The sequence below is a fragment of the Pelodiscus sinensis genome, chromosome 8, assembly GCF_049634645.1.
Source record: "Pelodiscus sinensis isolate JC-2024 chromosome 8, ASM4963464v1, whole genome shotgun sequence".
NCBI lineage: Eukaryota > Metazoa > Chordata > Testudines > Trionychidae > Pelodiscus > Pelodiscus sinensis.
In genome coordinates, this window is record NC_134718.1 from 14,145,890 (window position 1) to 14,163,517 (window position 17,628).

The window sequence follows — 17,628 nt, forward strand, 5'->3', positions numbered from 1 at the left end:
TTAAGGGCCACTGTCTTGTATTTTAGTTGTATTTCTAAATTACATATTAAGGCTGAGATTTTCAAAGCTGACTAAGAGATACACAAATATGCATCAATTCAAAACACTGGAATCTAAACCTCTAAACACTCATTCACACAAGCAGTCTCATTTACTTTAATGAACTATTTACATAATTAAAGATAACTGCATGCATCAAAGTTTGTAGGAGTCTACTTAGAGTACTATTGCTCTTCTGTGGTGTTTTATAGCAAACTTCTTCCTATAACAGGCAGATGCTAATAAATAGCATAAAACTATCACCATACAGGAGCAATAGTATAGGTTTTAGTTTTCATTATTTTTGTGCCAACTGAAATTCAAGATTATTTTACATATTTTTTACTTGTTGCTACAGTGCCATGCCACTTTTCAACATGAAATTAAAGCATGATTCAAAGCCATTGGGAATCTTGCTATTGACTTTAAGGGACTGATTCCAAGACCATGCACTGAAGTGAATGCACAAGAAGCAAGGATTTTCTTGGAACATTTCATTTGACAGTGTTAAAAGCAGAACATTTTTGATAGGTTTCTGATTAGTACCCGCTTTGCTATATGAACAGAGAAGGTTAACTAGGACAGAAAAATATTTATTACATGACTGACCTTTGCCTGTAGGTCTACATATTTTCTAGCTTACAAAGGGCACCAGAAATCCTAGAGCTAGCTTTAGTACAGATTAATTATCAAACTTCTAAGCCACCCCCAAATCTTTCGTTCATCCTAAAACACAAAAAATATGAATTAAAGTACATTATACTGAATCTGTAATGGAGTAACATTGTATTATATACTGTTGGTCTTAACTGAATGTTGATTGCCTAGCTAATCCGTACTACTACAAGACACTGCGGTGGAAAGAAACTATTTTATTTTCTAACCAAGAGGCATCCAGTTATCAATTCTGGTATCCTTTCCAGACAAGTCAGTAATTTATGAGAGAGCAAGCAAGTTAACAATCTTGACAATCAGCAACAAAGAACCATCATTTTCTTGTGAAAAATAATCTGATTAAGAACAGAAGTCATTTGGATAAAACTTGAAAAATAACCAGCTCAAAACTCAAAACAAATTTGAATGAAAGATTTTATATATTTCTTTTTCTTAAATAGACACATACACTTGCTGGGTTCAGTGGGAAGAAAAATAATGAAATATATTTTTAAAAAAAGACTAACAGTGGAATTTTTGCCCAGGAGAAAACCAGTGAATTTTGGAAATCTCTTAAGAAAAAGGGAAATCTCTTTGGTCAGGAAATTAGGCTAAGTTCAGATATGATGATGATCAGATGCCTATTTGAACTGAATTTTAGAACCCTTTGAGGTTTATCCATTACTAACAAGAATTTACCAGACAAGAGCTCTCATCTAATATTGTACAATTACATAGCACCTTTCATCTGAAAGATTTTGGACTCTATCCTACACGTGGCTCACATTTAACAAGGTACTTAAGCATCATAAAATTTTCAAAAAATGAGTAATACCATTGATCCTACATAATTCAGATCACAACCTTTATTATAAATAGTAATAGAGATGTAGCCGTGTTGTTTCAGCTAGACCAGACTAAAAGGCAGGACTATGCAGCACTTTAAAGACTAACAAGATGTTTTATTAGGTGATGAGCTTTCATGGGCCAGACCCACTTCCTCAGATCAATTCTGAGGAATTTGATCTGAGGAAGTGGGTCTGGTCCACAAAAGTTCATCACCTAATAAACCATCTTGTTAGTCTTTAAAGTGCTGCATAATCCTACCTTTTGTTTTATTATAATTGGCATAGATACAGGAATCCCTTCTTCCACTAATGAAACAGAGCTACGTACGGGTGGAAGCAGCAATCAATCTAATAAATGAGAACAGGAAAATTTTTTGACAAGGACATTAGAATGAATTCCTAAGGTTACTTCCAGATATTGTGGGAGAAAAATCAAATAACTCCAATTGTGTAAGGGGGGACTGTGCAGGAAATCAAAATTCTCTAAAAGAAAACTGCTGTAAGGGTTAAAAGTTTTCCAGGCCTCTCTCCCTGTAACAGAGAGAAATCATCTTAACTCTATTCAAGACCCTTAGAATGCCTCCTATCTCAACTTCATGAAGACTCTTAGTCTGTCACAATTTGTCATGTAAACCCTTATCTTTGTCACAGTTTGCCTTGTAGGCTCCTCACTCAGGTTCTCATATGCCTTTGCACTGTAAACTTACTTCTAGCATACTCAGAGTACTTCTGCTGAGACTTTGATATGTTAAAGTAAACAATCAACAACTAAATTGTCTGAGCATACTGTATAAAGGATCCCTGAACCTGTCTCTCAGGGCTGCTGCTGCTCTCACTCTAATAGCTGTCAGCCTGCATACATGCATAATAAAGTTTTCCTTCTAGATTTCTCTCCTGCCTCACTGTTTTGACCTCCAGCCTCGGACCTTTCTGGGGACTCTGTACCCCAGGGGAGCGAGATTTCCCCAACAATATTTAATATTCATGAAGATCAGGATATTAGCTTTGGGGATACTTGTCTGAAAGTTTCATATTTAGTAAACTACATGGAATTCAGTGTATCAGCTTTAGAGGAGATTATTGGTCTCTCCTGGTTCCAGTGAAACTAGATACAGTATTTACAACCTGATGTATAGAATGCATTCGTAATCAGGAGCATGTCAAATCCATTTTTCCTAGAGTTTGATTTTTATTTTATAATATTCACCTTAAATTATCAGCCTGAACACGTTTTATTATCTAATTTTCAACACACTCCCCTCCCCGAGTATCATTGATAAATTCATTCTCCGTGTATTAAATACACAATTACAGAAAGTCACTAAACTTCAGGAATCAACTTTTGTATCAATTAGGTTTTCTTCCTCTGATTCAGCCATGAGATTCAGTGCAGCCTAAGAGCAAAGAAAAAAAAATTACTCACCAGCATTAACAGAACTTAGTAAAAAGTGCCATTCTTCTACACACTAAAATTACATATTAGGTCTTATTCACCTCTATCATCAACAAAATCCCATAAGACTATACAGAGAAAATTATCCTTGATTAACAAGTTAACAAAGAGGACTGTAAGAACAGTGATCTGATTCCCCAGTTTTTATGTAAACTCACTGACAGTATCTTTGCAGAATGCAAAAAGAATGTACTATTGGGCTACGTCTACATTGCAGGCTTCTTGTGCAAGAACTGTTTTGTGTAAGAGTTCTCGCGGAAGAGTGCATCCACACTGACATGTGCTTTTGTGCAAGAGATGTGCTTTTGCGCAAGAGCGTCCATGGCAGTGTGGACACTCTCTTGCTCAAGAAAGCTCTGATGGCCATTTTAGCCATAGGGATTTCTTGTACAAGAAACACCGGTTGCCGGTCCACACTGCCTTCTTGTGCAAGAGCTTATTCCTTGTGGGGAGAGGAATAACTCTTGCACAAGAAGCCCTCTATTCCAATGTTTTACTGTAAATTTATTTGCGCAAGAACGCACGTGCAGTTTTTGTGCAAGAACAGCTATTCTTGCACAAGAAGCCTGCAGTGTAGATGTAGCCTTACTGTTTTCTTCATCTGCTGAAAAAGGCACAGCTGCGGGAATATGTGTCAGGACAAATGAGTTCCTATAGTCAGCTCATCCCTGGCTCTGGGAAGGGCCTGTGAGGCCACTGGTAGCCAACAGCCTGAAAGAACATTCCGAAGTCTGCTCTAACATGCACTGAGGATCAGGTTCTCTTCAGAAGTTCTGGAGAATATGGCCCACATACTCTCTTTTGGCCATAATGGAAGTGCTGACATAGTCTTCACTCTATATGCATCAGTGGCAACAAAAAAAAATCTGAATATAGGGATTACTTACACTTAAAAAAATTTTTGTTTGTACTTACATCAGATTGCCCACTCTCATCTATCTCCTCAACTCGTGTCAAATTAGGGGCTCCAAATCTATCTGTAAGCTCAGCTAATGTCCTTGATTTCTCTTCTGTTTCCTACAGAAAGCTTATTGTGAGTCATTAGTAATTCTGTTAATTTTGTCACACATGTATTTAAGCATTCTGAAGATATGTTAAAGAACATTAGTGTGCACTAAGCTAACAAAAATAAAAGCACTATGTAGACTGATATACCAGCAGAAAGATCCCTTATGACAGTATAACTTACTTTGCCTCACAAAAATAACCTATATTAGTATAAACATTTTTATACTGGCATAAGAGCTTCCACAGTAGGAGTGTTTTGCTGCATTAGCTGCTAGGAGTGTGAAAGTGTAACCATGTAACCATGTACATGGTTAATCAATGAGCCTGGGCTCAGTGGTAAACCTTCACGATTACATGCAAGGTCCTTGTATGCGCGGGGAGTCAGCTTAAAAACCGCCATCATCCCATCCCCGCCTTTGTATCTTAAATACCCGCTCCTCATGCACACCAGCTCCTGGGGAGGTGACACGTCTCCTTCCCCCGCTCCTCCCACTCATGTGTAGCTGCTGAAAATTTCAGCAGTTACATGGTTACTTAATTAAATACATTTTAACATCCCTATTAGCTACACCACCATAGTAAAAGCAACAAAACTGTTAATGTAGACAAAACCTCGATGTGTTTGTTTATAAAGAGGAGAAGTAGGGAAGCTATTCACTTGTGTTCTCATTTAAACAAAAACATTGTCTCATAAAAATAACCAAAGGACAATTGCAGCAATACTAAGCAAACAAATATATAATAAGCTACACTCTGAAATCACTTATACTTAGTTATCAGTGCTAAGAGATTTATAATACACACTAGTGCCTTATCTCAGCAAATCTGAAATAAAACTGGAGGGCTAGACATTTATGCCAGAAATGTTCTTAAGAGACTAACAGTTTAGTCAAACTTCCATAGGATAAAAGTATACATACACAATTCCTGCACTGATCAGAGAGGATGTTTGATATCTAAGCATAGATCTGGGAAACTCTGGTTGGTGATCTGTGATATTATTATATTAATTATTTAGTATTATTGTTTTATTAAATGAACTTTGACAGACCTCTTCAGCTCTCTGCTGCAAAACCAGTTCTTCTTTTGCTTTCTCTTCCTTTACACTTTCTTGTTCCAGTTGAACCTCTTCATGTTCTTGGTCCACCTGAGCCTGCAGTCATTTTACAGAAGCAATATAAGAAGAAAAAATTAAGGGGGAAAAAAAAGACAAACTACTGTAAGATGAGCTATGTTGGTGATGACATTTGCAAAGCAGAAATGTTATATATATATATATATATATATATATATATATATATACCCTATCTTCAAGAGACAAGATGGATGGGGTAATATCTTTTATTGGATCAACTTCTGTTGGTGGGAGAAACAGCTTTTGAACTTATACAGCTCTTCTTCTTGTATGGGGAAATCACTCACTGTCACAACTAAACACAGGATGGAACAGATTGCTTAGCATAAGTAATTAACAAGGGAGCTTACACATAACTTTGCTAGACATTAAAAATCATGGACTGACTAGAGACTAGTGTTCTCTGTAAGATGAGCACTTGGGCGGCCACCCAGAAAAGATTTAAATGCCGTCCAATTGATTAGTAGAGCACCCACAGCTGGCAGCATGTGTTTCATGGTGGTGCTCATCTACACATGCCTCATTGCACATAAATTTAGTCTGCACCAGGATGGAAAAAATTTAAGTGAACATTGCTAGAGAAAATGAATTTATAGCTTATTTCAATAATCAGTCACCTACTAGCAACCCCCCAACTTCATTTTTCCCCATGTCTGGAGGACTGGGCCAGTTCACCTTGAATGATCTCTTGATGTGTGTGTTAACTATTTATGCTAAACAATCTATTCCATCTTTATGGCCCTTCATTTTCAGTTTTTTATTTCATTTTTATCGGGAATGCATCAGTGTTTATCATTACAACAAAAACAGTTGAAAGATCAATGCAAAAAAATTTACTAACTCTTGTAGGTAAATATCAATTTACTTTGGTGGATGGAAGGAAGGGGTGGGAGGGGGGAGGGAAGCATTTGCTAAATAAATTAATTCCATTCATGAAAGTAACGTGATTTTCTGCAGAACTAAAACAGAACTCAGTGCTACATCTCGGCTTAAGAAAACAATTTATCACTAAATAAAATTCCCAAATAAAAACTCCAAATAAAACTTTTCATTTAAATAAACAGTTGATTTAGGACTGTTAGTCTATAAATATTTATATTTAATAACTGGGCCCAATATTTTAAAATACTCATATACACTCTTTGTCTTACGTGAAGTCCTTCAATGTAATTTCCAAACCCTCTTTGTAGTGTATGCTCACAGAAATCATTTTAAGGAATCTTTTCTTTCCTTCTTTAGTCTTCGATGTAGCCAAATTTCAAAAATATTGTTTCCACATCAGCAGAGCCAGATGGGATACTGAGGATGTGAGAGGCAACAAGTCTCAAAGTTGGACAGTTGGGCTGTGTCCAGACTCCATGCCTCCGTCGACGGAGGCATGTAGATTAGCCAGCTCGGAAGAGGGAAATGAAGCCGCGATTAAAATAATCGCGGCTTCATTTAAATTTAAATGGCTGCCCCGATCTGCCGATCAGCTGTTTGTCGGCAGATCGGGAGAGTCTGGACGCGATGCCCCGACAAAGAAGCCTTTCTTCATCGACACAGGTAAACCTGGTTTCACGAGGCTTACCTGTGTCGATGAAGAAAGGCTTCTTTGTCGGGGTATTGCGTCCAGACTCCCCCGATCTGCCGACAAACAGCTGATCGGCAGATCGGGGCAGCCATTTAAATTTAAATGAAGCCGCGATTATTTTAATCGCGGCTTCATTTCCCTCTTCCGATCTGGCTAATCTACATGCCTCCGTCGACGGAGGCATGGAGTCTGGACACAGCCTTGGTGTGGTAGGTTTTCCCAAATTCAAGAGGAGTGATAGAGTAGTGGTCAGGGGAAGGCATCGCCATACAGGCACAAAATAAACTTTCCAGTTTTGTACTTTCTTCATTAGAAGCCACAGAGGCAGAGACTATACAAGTATACTCTTTAAATGTATCAGGTGAGGCCACACTTTTACAATGAAGGTGAAACAGCACAATGACTTTCCAGAATGATTATTTTCTATGAAGAGCATTAGGGGTCACATTGCAAATTACAATAGCTTCCCCCTCCTTTGATAGCACTTTGTAAAAACTTCCGAAAGATTTTGTGAGGTGATCCTGCTCAGTGACTGTGAAATAGACATGAAAAAAATTGGGGGTTTTTTGGAATCTCTCCAGATGAGCTTTTGTGAGACAGTTATGCAGAGATATTGCTAATCACAATGCCATGTATTATCTATATTAGAAAACATGCCATCTGTTAAAGAACAGAATTCCAATTTCTTCTGTACTTCATGTAGTGGTTTAAGTGTTTCAATCAGGAATTCAAATTTTGTATAAAGGCTTTGCCTAATTTCTTGTTTAGCCATGTGAGATTTCAGTTTTTCAGACTTTCCACTGGTGAACATCTGTGATCTAAAATTTGCATTAGGATGCCCATTACCTTCTGAAAACTCTATGTAGTCAAATAGGCTTAGTCTACACTGCAGGATTTTTGCGCAAGAAGCCTTTCGTGGAAGAGTTCTTGTGCAAAAACTTCTTACGCAAAAATGCGTCCAGACTCAAAGCGCATTGCAAAAGCAATGTGCTTTTGCACAAGAGAGTGTCCACACTGCATGGACACTCTTGCGCAAGAAAGCTCTGATGGCCATCAGAGCACCTATGCTTTTTCCAATAGGGGTTTCTTGTGCAAAAACCCATCTGGAGTGTCCATACTTGCCTTTCTGAGCAAGAGATGTAGCGCAAAAAGCAGTTATTCCTCATGGCGAGAGGAATAATTCTACCAGCAAAAGTCCTGTGTTCTGTCGATTTTCTTGCACAAAAACGTGCTTCAGGTGCGGATGCTCCGCCGGTTTTTGTGCAAAAAACATGTAGTATAGACATAGACATACAGATTAAATCATCTTGTTGGTACAACAATGCTACGTTCAACTGCAACCTCTTCTCAAATATCACAGAAGAGGGTTTTTTAAATTATTATTTGAATGCTTGAAAACTGCATCTGTATCTTTTATGAATTTTTTTTTTAAATCAGCCATTTTGGGAACATTTGTTGAATGACAAACTGGCAACATGCAGCAGATGAACTGGGCAAAACAATTTAAGCTTTTCATTCAGCTTCATACTGCATGTAAGAAGCAGAGTCAGAATTCACTGGTGCCACATCCTTCCAGGTAAGTGCATATTCATTTAAAGTTTTACTGACACAAGCTGCAACTGTTTGCTGATTTTACAAACTCCAAAACTATATAAATGAACACAGCGTTCTCCAGAAAAAAATTAAAAATGAAAACAAAATCACGAAGAGTGGGCAGTCAAAGACATATGGTAATTTGTCAAAAATCGAAGAACTATATTTCCAGCCAAGCTCTCTCTAATTTGGTTGGACCGAGCATCATCATTCTCCTCCAAATATTTCTTGATGTCATTAAATTAATTTAGCAAAGATTTTGCAGGTGGACAGAAATTTCATATAAAGTCCTCCAAAGAACCATCAGCAAGACTTAGCAGCTGCCCTGAAAAGCAGAGAGCATGTTCAAATTCACTTATTACATCATTTTGATCTTGCTCTTTCTGCCACTTCCAAACAAATGCTAATTCGAATGTTTGCTTGTTTCTATTTTCACCTTGTTTTAATCTTGTGTCATTTGCTCTCCAAATAATCTTCAATATGGTTGGCCAGCGTATTAACTTTGGGTGCATCTACACAACTCCCTAAACTTGAAAAAAGATACGCAATTTGTGTTATGCAAATTGTATATCTTATTTCAATTGTATTTCAAAATAGGCTATTTTGAAATTTGGCGCCTCTTCACAATGCCAACATTTCAAAATAACGCACTATTTCAAGACATCCCTTAATCCTCCTGGAATGAGGTTTATTGGGATGCCAAAATAGCATGCCCATTATTTCAAAAAATATTTCAAAATAATGGGCGGCTTGTTACATGGGGTAGCTATTTCAGGATACCTCCAGAATCCCGAAATAGCCGTGCAGTGTAGACGTACCCTTAGATGCCACACCATTTGAAGCACACACACAAGTTCATCCTTTTCTTTTTTTGAATCCTTCCTTACATTTTGAATTATAGTCTGATTTTCATTTTCCTCCCATTTTAGTGAGTCAGATCTTTAAATCATTATCTGCTAACAACTCTAAAAGCATGCTTTCCACATTTTCCCTCTCAGATTTTGGAAGGCACTTCAGATTCTTGATCCTTGAGTCAAGGGCTGTAGCTATCTTTAGCATATCTGGGAGGTAAATATCTTGCAATTCAGCTACAAAAGTGCCAAAACTAACATTTATTCTCACTTTTAGGAGAAGTTGTTAATAAGAAGCAGGCAGCATTATCTCCTATAAATGTAAACCAATTTGTCTTCATGACTGTCTGAAAAAGAAGTGAGACTGAGTAGACTTGTATGCTTTACATTGTACATAGTTTTGTTTTTGACTGCAGTTATGTAAAAAAAAAAAAATCTACATTGGCAAGTTGCACTTCCATTGATATATTGGACTACAATATTTGTATGAAGTGAACTGAAAAATACTGTATCTTATTTTATAGTGCAAATATTTGTAAACAAAAATAATATAAATAAACACTGTTGATCTTATGTTGTAATTGAAATCAATATACTTGAAAATGAAAAATACTTACATTTTCTACAAAAATATTCAATAAATTTTAATTTGTATTTCATCATTGTTTGCCAGTGCAATTAAAACTTTGCTTAATCGTGCCTTTTGTTTTTAGTTAATCACATGAGTTAACTGCAATTGACAGCCCTATTTGAACCCTAGTATCTGACATGCCAATTGTAAGTTACTGATGTAAGTAGAGAAGCCTTACATTGAGTATTCTTTGCCTCAGGGTTCTACATTATTTAAGGATTCATACTGCAAAAATCAGTTTCCCTACTTAGCTACTTCTATATTCTGGCTGCTCATGCCACTTATTATTTGGCACACAATCACTTTATGCAAGTCACATTATACTACTTTTATGCTGCTTTCTTGTCCCACCATTACATCGACCATGTAATACATCACGCAAATGATACATACTTAGATTGGTTATGAGGTGTCAAAGCAAAGTATATCTGATAGAAATTTTAATTACTTTTACTACCGAGTATATTTTGTCATACCTGCTGCTCCTCTGCAAATTTCTGCTGGATCATGAGTTCTTCTTCCTTCATTTTTCCTACCATTTCCAGTTCTTTCATGGCTTCCTCACGCTGTTGCACCAATTCATCGTTCTCTTGTTTCCTCTACCATTGCATGGTATTTACAAATCAGAAAAAAACAATTAAACTAATATTGGCTATATTATCATTAAAGATTGTAAAAGAGTAATAATAATTATTTTAAATGCAGAAAGATTCACCTGTTGTTCTTCATCTAAATTTCTCCTATATTTGTAAATCCAGTATGCTAGGTATTCTATTGGGTCTATGGGACGGTGCTCTACCACCTCTGCAAGTCCCTTTGCCAAGCATATCCCTAGGCATCTCTTCAGATATTCAGACTCCATTCACACCTCCTGAAAAATGGGAATGAAATATATTAAAAAGTGATTCCTGATTTAAACTAAAAAAACATTTTAATTATTGACTAGACTATATCAAATGGTTTGCTGCAAATAGTTTAGCCAGTGAAATCAGACTTTTTTTTCTTTTTGTGAATGCTCTATGAAAAGGTTATGCATTGTATAAAAGACAGTAGCTAGTTGACAAGACTAGGAGTCAGGATTCCCAGCTTGGTCACCACCTGCTGGATAACCTTGTGAAAGGTCATGTTTTAATTCCCTTTTCACTCTCTTTGTCCATCAAGAATATTTAGGCTGTAGGCTCATCAAGGCATTTACTATCTCTCATTGTGTGATCAATGCTTAAAACAAGGGCTCCAATCTGAGCTAGGACCTATTTGAATGGTAGTATTACTAATAAATACTAATTTGCTTATTTTGACAAGTGTTCAATACTTTGTGCATAAATCCTGTGAAAAAAGGTTCATGAACTCGCTGCAATGACTTTGCTATACACACTACATGACCTAGTCATGTAAGTCACAAGCTATTGTGTCTGCTCCCTGATCAGATGGCCTAAACTTCATAAATCTGAATTCCTTTTTCTGTTCACAAATTATTTGTGAATATTTGTGTCAGACTAATGTGAGAATAATTAAAACAGCTTTGCAAGAGAGTAGTCCCAATACAAATGCTCTTGTAAATAGATTTTTCCTGGTAGGATTTGAGAGATTTTGCTTCCAGCAAGAATTCTTATGAATAAAATCTTGTTCTTTTGTGGCTAGGTAGCTAAGTCAGAAATACAATCAAAGCAAATGGGTAGGTTATATCTACAAAATGCTGTGTTACTGACAAAGACCATGCACATATCTGATGTATTTTAATCAGAAAGTGGATAAAGCCCCGTTCGTAAGCTGCTCCGGTGCCTCTGGTCTGCTGGAGACCGTCTCCAGCAGACCAGGGGCACCGGGCGGGTTCCCGCGCTTCTGAGGCTTTGCCAGAGCAAAGCCTCAGAAGCACGGGGAACCGCCGCTGCTGCCGCTTCAGTCCCGGTGCCTGTGGTCTGCTGGGGACCGTCCCCAGCAGACCGCAGGCACCGGGACTGAAGCGGCAGCCGCAGGGGGGTCCCGCACCTCTGAGGCTTTGCCAGAGCAAAGCCTCAGAGGCACGGCACCCCGCTGCCGCTGCGGCTCTGCTCCCGGTGTCCCTGGTCTGCTGGGGGGGGGGGGATGCGGCTAGTGGCCCCCCCCAGCAGACCAGGCTTTTGTTTGGACCCTGGAGCAGAGCAGCTGGGGCGCTGCCGATTGGTCCTGCAGCGCCGCTCTGGGCACTACTGGACCAACCCGGTAGCACCCCAGCTGCTCTGCCCCAGGTCCTGATTCAGCCGCTGCTGGTCAGTTTCATCAGTGGCTGAATCAGGACGCCTGGGGCAGAGCAGCTGGAGTGCTGCTGGGTTGGTCCAGTAGCACCGAGGAGCGGTGCTACTGGAGCAACCCAGCAGCACCCCAGCTGCTCTGCCCCAGGCGTCCCCAAGTCAGCCGCTGCTGAAACTGACCAGCGCTGACTACAGGAAGCCCGAGGCAGAGTTGCTCTGCCCCAGGCTTCCTAGAATCAGAGCTGATCAGTTTCAGCAGCAGCTGACTTGGGGAAGCTTGGGGTTCTTAAGTTGAATCTGTATGTAAGTCCCCCCCCCCCCCCAGCAGACCACAGGCACCGGGACTGAAGCCGCAGCAGCGGCGGGTTCCCGCGCTTCTGAGGCTTTGCTCTGACAAAGCCTCAGAAGCGCGGGAACCCGCCCGGTGCCCCTGGTCTGCTGGAGACGGTCTCCAGCAGACCAGGGGCACCGGAGCAGCTTACGAACGGGGCTTTCTCGCCCCGGAGCTCACAGGTAGCAATCCGCCACCTCGACCTCCGGGGCGAGAAAGCCCCGTTCGTAAGTGCGGATCCGACATAAGTCGGATCCGCGTAAGTCGGGGACTGCCTGTAAAATATTTTGTGTATGCAATAGGGATGCAAAATCTTGTTTAATTAGTTAAATATTAAGTTTAGCCGGTAAACCAATTAAATGGGGTGGGCGGGGGAAGCGGTTTCCTCGCTGCGGTCAGAGCCTGCTCCGGCTGAGTTGGAGCAGATTCCTGAGGGCTGCTCCAGCTGCCACCAGTTAACCACTGACATCCCTTAATACATAACCAAAACATAGAATATAATTCTGCTCCATTTATTTCACAATATAATTTCCATGAAGCAGAATAGGTTAAGCCTCTATAAACCGGATTTCCCTCATCCAGCAACATCTGTAATCCAGCATCCATGAGTGGTCCGGGATCGGAGCACTCACGGGGAACAGCCGGAGGCCCTGCACTCAGCAACTCCTCTCCCTTCCTCTCAGAGCTTGCAGAGTGCCACAAATAGCCCACTTGCAGTGTTTAAGCTCAGAGATGAAAAGGAAGGTGTGGAGATGGGGGGCACTCAGGGAAAGGTACAGGATGGGTGTGGTGCCCCATGGCCAGAGGTGCAGGCACACAGGGGCCAGGAGCGCAGACCAGCAGCTGCAGGAATCCGATGCTGGCCACAGGCACCACACTCTCCCTGACTCTTCTACCAAGCACTCCCCATTCCCACTCCCTCCATGCTGGCCCCTCTGCTGCCATCATAAAAGAACCCAACAGACTGTGGCAGCAGAGGGTCTGCAATTGACATCTCCTGGTCCGGCACCAGTCAGGTCCTGAAGGTGCTGAACCAGGGATGTTCAAGCTACAGTTGCTTAACACAGTTTAACTTCAGTAAATATTCACTTATCTCTAGTTACAATAGTACATGATCACTACAGTGTTCCTTATAGTGCTCTATTCTATTAGTTCTAATGAACAGTCTCAATTAGCTATTTCCTGTCTTTAATTACACACAACTTCACTGAATTAAATGCTCATTCAAAAGGAATCTAGAAGCTACATAGAATTTAAATCATTTCTGTGTGTGATCAATTTTAAAAAAACAGATCTTATCTAAAGGCAAGTAACGCACATGAAGCAAGAACTAGGTTCCTGACACAAGTGGGATCAGAAAAATCATAAGCTTTTCCTTCCTTTTGATCTCTTACAGATACCCCTTTGCTATGGTCTCTTAAATTCAGACCATACTTTCTGGCACACTGGCAATATACCAGTGTTTTGTCACAATGCACCTCCACAAAATGCACATCTGAACCCACTTACCTCCTGAAGGTTCTATACTTTCCACTCACCTCAAAGGATTCCTCAGCCAACTCTTCAAATATATTTACATTCTTTGCATGGTTTTTTCACTTTTGATTTTGGGATGCTTGATTTTCTTGTTTAAACCATTTCTACAACAAAAGAACAGTTAGGAATGAGATATCTATAAATGTCATAAAGGGCTATATATATGGGCATATGTCTCACCCCTACCATACATGAGACTAAAAATATCTTGACTCAGAATGTACTTTTTGTTTATGTATTCTGTGCAAGCATTTGCATGATCAGAACCTTTTATACTACTTCTTACTATACTGCTTCTCACTTGTGTACAGACCCCGACTGATTTTTCTGTGGGTCAGCAACCCCTGAGCCAAAAAGGTTCCCCACCTCTGCTGTAAGCTAAGTGTTCAGATGCCGCCACCCTCCCACCCCCGCCGCTCAGCAAAGATTCAAATGCCACCCATCTGATTGGCAGACTACCTATAGCTGGCAGCATGTTTTTTTCTGCTGTTCCTGCATATCTGCACATGCCTTTGTGCACATAAAATTTATTCTGCACATGGATGGAAAACATTAAAGAGAGCATTGGCTGAGTGTGTATTCTGATTTGCAATGTATGTAGCAGCACTCCCAAGTGACAAGTCAGACTCTTGACAAGCAGCCAACAGAGCTGGTGCTATCCAGCTTGAACATCCTGGGGTTTCGAATAGGCCCCCACAGACGACTGGAAATAGTTGCAGGCTCCAGAGACGGCTCTGACCATTTGGCCCAGCTTATTCCTCCTCCCCTCCTGGAGCCCAGGCCTCTCTGCCCCCACCGCAGGGAGCATCCCTCTCCAGCTGCTGCAGACATGGCTAAGATTGCCAAAGGGATGCACACTCGGATGCGAAATCCCAGCCCGCCCGCCAGCCGGTTAAACGTTAAACCTCCGGGCTCGCCCGGTTAAACGCCTGGCGCGAAATCCGGGCTGGAGCAGCCCCCAGCCCCGCACTGGGGCTGGCTCCCAGCCTGTGGGGGCGCGGCCAGCCCCGTCTGCGGCAGCTGGGCCCCGGGTGCCTAAGCTTTGCTGCGGACACGAAGACCCCCGTGGGGGTGAGGGGCGGCCGCTGGGAGACGCGGTCAGGGACTACGGCCGGCACGGCTCCCGGTGGGCCTCGCCGAGAGGGCAGAGCCGCCCTTCACCACACCGAGCGGAGGCTCCCTGGGGCGAAGCCCAGCCGGGAGAGACGCGGCCCGAGCCCCGGCGCTTCCCCGCTGCCGCCTGGGAGCCCTACGGGGTGGCCGAGCAGCAGCGCAGCTCAGGCCCGCGAACCGCCACGACGCCCAACGGTCCGCGGCGCGCGCCCACGGGGGGGGGGCTCAACCGTCGGAGGGCGGGGGGGGGACGCGCCGACCTTTGCTCCGACGCTTCGCGCAGCCTCAACCAGCACGCCCTCCTCTAGGCGCGAGCCCGGGAGCGTCCCGTCGCTAGGCAGCCGTCCGCGTGGCCCGGGCGGGAGGGTTGGTGGCGGAGCTGGCGCTGGGGGCTGTCACGTGAGTAAGGTGGCAGCGTTAACCCCCCGGGCTGCCTGAGGGCAGCTCGCGCCTGGGGTCTCGAAGCGCAGCCCCGCCCTGCCAGCCCGGGGACATAGGCCTGACCCGTGCGCCAGGGGGCGAGCGATCGTCACACGAGACAAACCGCTGCCGCTTCCACCCGCGTAACGTGAGCGTCGGGCCAGCGCCCCCCGCGTGGAGGGCGAATGCCTCGATCTGTTGATGGCGCGGGCCCAAGAACCCAGCAACTGGACAGCTGGGGCAGGGATGTAAACGGGTAACCAGTTACCTGGTAAGCACCACCCTTACTGGGTGCAGGTAACTGGTTAACCAGCGCCCCGCGCACGCCGGTAACTGGTTAACTGGCACACGCAGGTAACGGGTTAACAGGTTAAACAGAATCTTGCATTCCTTGTTGGAGCGCCAGAATGCCAGACTGAGGGTACGTCTACACGGCAACACTATTTCCTAATAACTGAGTCCGTGTCTACGTAGCAGGCAGGTATTTCAAAATAGTGTCAAAATACTGTCAAGCTGGAGGACTACGCTGACCCTCGTTGGAGGAGGAATAAGGGAACTCGGAGGAAGAGTGCTCTATTTTTTAAATAAGTGCTGTGTAGATGCTCCCTATTTTGAAATAAGCTATTTGGAAATAAGCTACGCAGTTGAGGTAGACACCAGAGTTGTCAAGTATCAGAGGGGTAGCCGTGTTAGTCTGAATCTGCAAAAGCGACGAGGAGTCCTGTGGCACCTTATAGACTAACTGAAGTGTAGGAGCATAAGCGTGGGCAAAGACCCACTTCGTCAGATGCATGAAGTGGAAATTTCCAGAGGCAGGAATAAATATGCAGGCCAGGATCAGGCTGGAGATGACGAGGTGGATCCAATCAAGGAGGATGAGGCCCACTTCTAGCAGCTGATCTGGAGGTGTGAATTCCAAGAGAGCAGAAGCTGCTTTTGTAGTTAGCGAGCCATTCACAGTCTTTGTTTAATCCAGAGCTGATTGTGTCAAACTTAAAGATGAACTGTAGCTCAGCAGAATACTGATAGAAATGTAGCCCTGTTAGTCTGGGGTAGTTGAAGCAAAATGCAGGACAATGTAGCACTTTAAAGACTAACAAGATGGTTTATTAGATGATGAGCTTTCGTGGGCCAGACCCACTTCCTCAGATCAAATAGTGGAAGAAAGTAGTCACAACCATATATACCAAAGGATGCAATTAAAAAAATGAACAAATATGAAAAGGACAAATCACATTGCAGAACAGAAGGGGGATGCGGAGGGGGGGGGAGGGGGAGGAAGGAAGGTAAGTGTCTGTGAATTGATGATATTAAAGGTAGGGAGAGTGGGATGTTTGTGAGTTAATGGTATTACAGGTGATAATTGGGGAAACTGTCTTGGTAATGGGTGAGATAGTTCAAATTCTTGTTAAGTCCTTGTTGGCAAGTGTCGACTTGTAGCTCAGCAGTTTCTCTTTGAAGTCTGGTCCTGAAGTTTTTTTGCTGCAGGATGGCTACTTTTAGATCTGCAATTGTGTGTCCAGGAAGATTGAAGTGTTCCAGAGTTGTCGACTCGAGTCTCACGACTTGAACTCGAGTCCGACTTAAGTCACCTAGATGACTTGACTTGAGACTCGACTAAGGTTCATGGTTTGTGACTTAACTTGCTAATTTTGTTGAAGCGACTTGGTGAAAAAAATGTCCGAAAATGCCGCTGTTCTGATGCGCCCAGAGCGTCCAACGCATCCTCACCTCCCAGCTGGGATTCCCAGGCTGGGAGGCGGGGCCGCGATCGCTGCTCTTGGCGCATCAGAAGCCTGGTGGGGGTGGGGGAAGTAGCTAAGAGTCCCAGCCACTCTTCCCACCCCCACCAGGCTTCTGCGCAGTCACAGGCTCCTAGCGCCGATCATGGCCCCGCCTTCCAGCTGCTCCTCCCGCCCACGCAGGCTTCTGTCCGGTGCGCAGCCGGAAAAATCAGAAAATACCGGACACCTGGCAACCATAAGTATTTCAATGACGTAAACAATTATTATATTCATGAAGATGCGAGATTTCAGAGTTGTAAAAAATGAATTGATAAAAATATCCCATTTACTTGTCAACAGTATGCTACATTGTTGTGGGTTACTTTTCTTTCAAAACGATGCAATACATGGTGAATGTGTTTCATTTTTTTTCATTGTTTTGAACGCATCTAGGCGCAATTTCTGGCTTTAACGTAGAGCTACGACAA

The 17,628-nt window shown here is 42.5% G+C and overlaps 2 protein-coding genes across 10 annotated transcripts in view; one reads left to right on the forward strand and one right to left on the reverse strand.

The window, feature by feature from the left end:
- On the reverse strand, window positions 1-15,395 carry DYDC1 (DPY30 domain containing 1). Of its 5 annotated transcripts, none has more exons than XM_075934788.1 (7): window positions 15,257-15,395; window positions 13,886-13,987; window positions 10,501-10,656; window positions 10,262-10,384; window positions 5,054-5,155; window positions 3,910-4,011; window positions 1-2,935 (listed from the first exon to the last, which is right to left on the reverse strand). In XM_075934788.1, the coding sequence occupies exons 3-7, from the start codon at window positions 10,645-10,647 to the stop codon at window positions 2,870-2,872; spliced, it is 540 nt and encodes a 179-aa protein (XP_075790903.1). In that variant the 5' UTR covers window positions 10,648-10,656; window positions 13,886-13,987; window positions 15,257-15,395; the 3' UTR covers window positions 1-2,869. The 5 variants fall into 5 exon arrangements, with proteins under 5 accessions (XP_075790903.1, XP_075790904.1, XP_075790906.1 ...); XM_075934789.1 differs by lacking the exon at window positions 15,257-15,395 and adding an exon at window positions 15,137-15,241; XM_075934791.1 differs by lacking the exon at window positions 15,257-15,395 and adding an exon at window positions 15,050-15,186.
- DYDC2 (DPY30 domain containing 2) overlaps window positions 15,257-17,628 on the forward strand; it is an 18,563-nt gene continuing 16,191 nt past the window's right edge. The window contains exon 1 of one of the 5 annotated variants that reach the window (XM_075934793.1): window positions 15,257-15,395. The gene's annotated coding sequence lies outside the window, so the exon portion shown is untranslated. Of the gene's footprint in view, window positions 15,396-15,485; window positions 15,771-17,628 lie in introns of those variants that run through there. The other 4 variants (XM_075934794.1, XM_006129923.4, XM_006129922.4 and 1 more) reach the window with 4 other exon arrangements.